Raw genomic sequence first — 4,730 nt, forward strand, 5'->3', positions numbered from 1 at the left:
TTTTTTTTTTTTTTTTTTTTTTTTTCAATAACTCCCTTTACACTCTTTTTCTATTTTTTTTGTTCTATCCTTTACCACCCTTCCTCCCTTTCTTTCTTGCTCGTCGCGTACTTCCTCTCTCGTAGGCTTACTTTCTCTTTCTATCTCACATTCTCTCGCTCGCATTCTCTCCGATGCACTCGCCCATTCTCACTGACACTCTCTCCCATTGTCCCTAGTACTCTTGCGCACTCGCTAATTAATATATTGTTTTAAGATTTAATTGACTCCAACAGAACGTCGTGTCGGTCAGACGAATAATGTTCAATACCGTGGTACGGCGAGCTGCAATCGCTCGTACAAGATCGATCGATCGATCGTGAGTTGATATACGATCGATTACAGTAATCCAGAAGTCTTATTAGCCTCCGCACTGTTCCTAAATGGAGACAGTAGTATAATCAATGAAATATTCAAAGGAACGATCGATCGATCGGTCTTGGAGGATCGATTCACGATCGGTTAAACCATCAACGATACTCACTAATCACCATTATAATATCTCTAGAGTAATAGTTCTTATTGGTACTTCATGCACGATCCGTAATACTTTGACTTTTCACGGAACAAAAAAAAATTGCCAGTATCACGATCAAATCGCATGGTGACTGCGTGTCCCTTAGGTACATGTAATTTATGAATGCATGAGCAATAGTGTAAGAGAGAGTGCGCGTGTGCTAATAAAATATACGCATGCGCGTATCAACTGCATTTCATGATTTGCGTTTGAGAAAGCAACAGGCGTCATCTTATGACGTGATTCTTGCGTCGTGGGAAATACATGGTCGTCGTGTGTCATTGCTCTAATCTCGGGAGACATCAATTCTTTCGTTTCCTTTAACCTGACGTATCAGAACCATTTTTTACAATCATCCACCGACAATACTCCATGATCCGATCATTTCACGGCTCTCTTCTTAACACCGATCAGACATTGTTAATGCGTCGCTGATTGGTACTGATTAAACGTATCATCGTCACACACCTATTATATCTTGAACGATCAGTAACCTCTTAAACACAACAGACTCTTAGCTACCATGTTGTCCGCTTTATCGAGGCTCGTGCAGATGGCGACACGGTAGGTTTGGCACGTGGTGGCTGATAATTTCTGCCACGGAGAAGCACGCTGGCAAGTATTAGTTACGGGATAGAACGGCGGAGACAAAGAAAGAGATATTCAAGTGGTGGCTTAACAAAGTGAAGACACAAAGGGGTTTAATTAAATTAAATTACAGCCATACATGCCGGACCTAACGGTTCAGACCCATCATGACGCTTCTCTATGCGTGTTGTACATAGAAACTTTGAAATAGCGATATGTTCAATGTTCACTTATACGCCTCCCCGTCGCTTACTTGTTTTTTTTTTTCTTCATTACGATACAATAAAAGCCTACGCAAGTCCTAAGCACCTAAGCTAAATCTCCTGTGTATAGTGTGTGTATTTTGCTTTTTATAATTAAACGTCGCGTGGGCGTGGATTGTGCGCCTGTGTAATATAATACTTACAATTGAACTCTCAATGGGAATAATAAAAATTCGAAAAATAACCGTCGGTAACGACGACGTGCGCGATGGATTGCTTATTTCCCTATTACTTTGTTTCGTTTCCATTTTTTCTTTCTTTTGCCAATTGCCTTCTTCCTCAATCTCTCGTGATTTCACCATGCACCATCGGATCATCGGCACCAATAGAAATAAAGTTCTTACGGCGTGAATTCAGCGAAATTTTGAATATTCTTCAAGTTCCTTTCTTCGTTCGCATTATAGCGTGAAACGATGAACTTCGCGGTGGACGATTCAATTTTCTGATTATAAAAACTTCTAGAAACAAGTACGCACGTTAGCACCGTCTCGCGCGATATGGATGTAAAAAAGAAGAAAGATAGGGTCTACTAACTGGTACTATTGTACCTTATCACGAGTAGACTATAGTTTCATATAAATCCAGTTCTTCGTCACAGCAAATCTGCTGCTCCGATCAGCTCCGCAAAGTCATAAGCGCGTAGATCCTGACGCGCACACGTGCGACGCGGTTAATCAATTAATCTAGCTGCGTATTCGTTAATACGTGTCTGTAGTATCAGTGTTATGTAATTAATGCGTGTATGTATGTCTATAATATGAATGAACCTACGAACAAAGTTGCCTGTATCATCCTAAGCTAAAAAAATCCTTAACTCTTATCAATGTAGGGGGGAGGGGGAGGGTCGTCAAGAACGCGGTGGCGTACTTGTCCGCGTCCCCGGCTAGCGTCATGCTTGTAAAATATATATATCTTACGATTCATACGTTTAACTCTGTACAAGAATGAGGACTCTCAGCCAAAAGCCTTTTTTTTACCTATGGGAATTTACTCAATCCCTATCTTCATCCCTTCATCCACTTCCGCTTCCTGTATCTTCGTACTGCTCCCTCGTTCCTTACGCTCTCTCTCACTCTCTTACACTCCGTCTCTCAATCTCTCTTGCTCTCTCAAGGTGGGAGACCTTGCCAGTTCTCGTATGAAAAATTTTGACGATTTAACCTTACAGGAAGTGTCATCGATAGCCAATGGACTATCCTCCGGCTGTGAAGTTGGCTGCGGAGTCTCCGTTCGGGTGATGACGAGGGAGACCTATGCGTACTCCAGAAGAAGAGTGTCCTATCCTAACCTAACTCCCTCGGATACGTTAACTCAGCCAGAGAGAACGGGCAGTGTCTCCGCGCCTCTCGAGGCCGCCATTTTTACGTGGCTCGCAACCCTATTCGATCCCCAGCTGCCGTCAGAACGGATTCCAGGCACGAGATACGATGGACACTGCACGCCGCTATTATCCTTGGAAGCTGGACGTTAACGGCAGTCTTTCACACATCGCATTCACGTCTTTTCTCCGTGCACCGCGGCGACACACCTTGCGAACGATGCGAACGTCGCGACGGGTGCGTCGCGACTCGCTGATCAGTCGTATATAGCACTGGGATACCAGTAGTGGACTAGGGCGTAGGGCTGGAACCACTGCGGCTCGCTGGGCGGCCTCTCTTGTTAGATGTTACTCTTCGAAAACGACACCCTCAGGTGGTTGGACTCGCTCAGCTGGTAGTTGTGCATTTTCTGGATGAATCAAAGAAAGGGGAAATAAGCGCGTGGTACGGAAGAGCATTGAGATAAAGAATTTATTCAAATTGAAATTCGGTTTTTTTTGTTTACTCACGATCAGAGCTGCCACAGCGTCGTCCATGCTGGGCATTTGGATGAGCGCCATCTTTCTATCCTTTGGGAAGAACTTGAAGGCCTTCACTGTGAAGCCATTTTTCGTGAAGGCATCCTTGATCTCCTCTTCGGACACCGAGCCTCTGTAATGAATACAAGAAAATCAATCGTTGAGAATCTATTCCTTATTCTCATAGCCGCAATCACGTTGTGCTCTTTGTTGTACTCACGGAATGTTCGATAAATGCAAAGTGGAGCTCGGGGGATAAATATTTTGATAATTCTTCGAACCGGGTTTCTTGAACCGATGAAGTGGACTGTTGGTATAGTCCTTGGTAAGCCCCGCATCCGGTTGACCCTCCTTTGGCAGCTGAACAGCCTGATGCTTGCTGAGCATTACTCTGATCTGCTTTCCAAACACCCTAAGCTTGTCCATGTGGGTCATAGCTGGAATTGACAAATAATGAAAAATATTTAGTTACAAATTTTTTACCTCATCCACGACACAAATATTACATTTTCTAAACGTGACGTGAAGTTTTAGACGTGAACAAAAATTTATTTACCTAAGTGTGCTTGGTGCGGTTCGGCCAGCTGAATGAGTGCCGAGTCCTTCTTGTTGTAGAGGATCTTCACACGCTGTACATCCCCGTAAACGCCTAGATTGCATAACATGCAAATATCTCACATCTTAATCCGGAAGTGAATCGTTCTACTTCGAATACATATATGTATGCATAGAGTACTTGTTCTCCAAGGTACAAGGACATTAGGGCCGATTGAGGATCGGCCAGTGGCCCTTGTTCTATAGGACATGCAGGAGAGGCTGAACGATTGATCACTGACTGATTATTAATATTATTTATTATTTTATGGAATCGACTACAATAGGATCGCGAATATCGTTCAATGATCAAACGTCGTGTGGGCCTCGTGACAAGTATAGTTGAAATATAAATGTATGCAAATTTATACATGTATATAATACTATGGATAAATACGTAAATTAAGCAAAAGCTTATAATATTAAGGTGTCTGGAACTGATTATTAATAAAATATTAATGAAAAATTTAGAAGAGATGCTTGGAGGTAATAGAGAACGGTGAACGTGAGGCGGTGGTGAATAGCTTGTAGTAATAAAATAAGTTGAAAATTTCGAAAATAATTGGAAAATCATTAAAATGTAATTATGTAGAACGAAGAGATTTGAGAAATAAATAAATGATAAAATAAAATAAAATAAAATATTTCGTAATAGAGCGGGGGGGTGTGGGCTCAAGAGAACGGAGCGAATCCAGTCCAGAGAAAACCGAAAGTTGTCATACGTTGAGCTCGTTCGAGTGGACGCGACATATATATTTTTTCTTAAAAATCGTCCCTTATTTCTTGTCCCCGACACCATCAGAGAGGCGGGGGGGAAAAGCCAGGCAGAGGAAAAGCCAATTTTCGAAATATAATCCCCCCGAGTCGTGAAAAAAAAATAATTGAAATTTCA

General features: G+C 42.3%; 1 protein-coding gene across 1 annotated transcript in view; it reads right to left on the bottom strand.

Moving 5' to 3' along the window:
• The window catches only part of LOC107266249 (polypyrimidine tract-binding protein 1), a gene marked incomplete at its 5' end in the record, with an annotated part of 5,310 nt that continues 580 nt past the window's right edge, over positions 1-4,730 (bottom strand). Inside the window, 4 exon segments of the mRNA XM_015736552.2 lie at positions 1-3,135; positions 3,236-3,377; positions 3,465-3,681; positions 3,801-3,893. Coding sequence (XP_015592038.1) covers positions 3,067-3,135; positions 3,236-3,377; positions 3,465-3,681; positions 3,801-3,893 — 521 coding nt within the window.

This window comes from Cephus cinctus, unplaced genomic scaffold (assembly GCF_000341935.2).
Source record: "Cephus cinctus unplaced genomic scaffold, Ccin1 Ccin1_scaffold0306, whole genome shotgun sequence".
NCBI classification, from domain to species: domain Eukaryota; kingdom Metazoa; phylum Arthropoda; class Insecta; order Hymenoptera; family Cephidae; genus Cephus; species Cephus cinctus.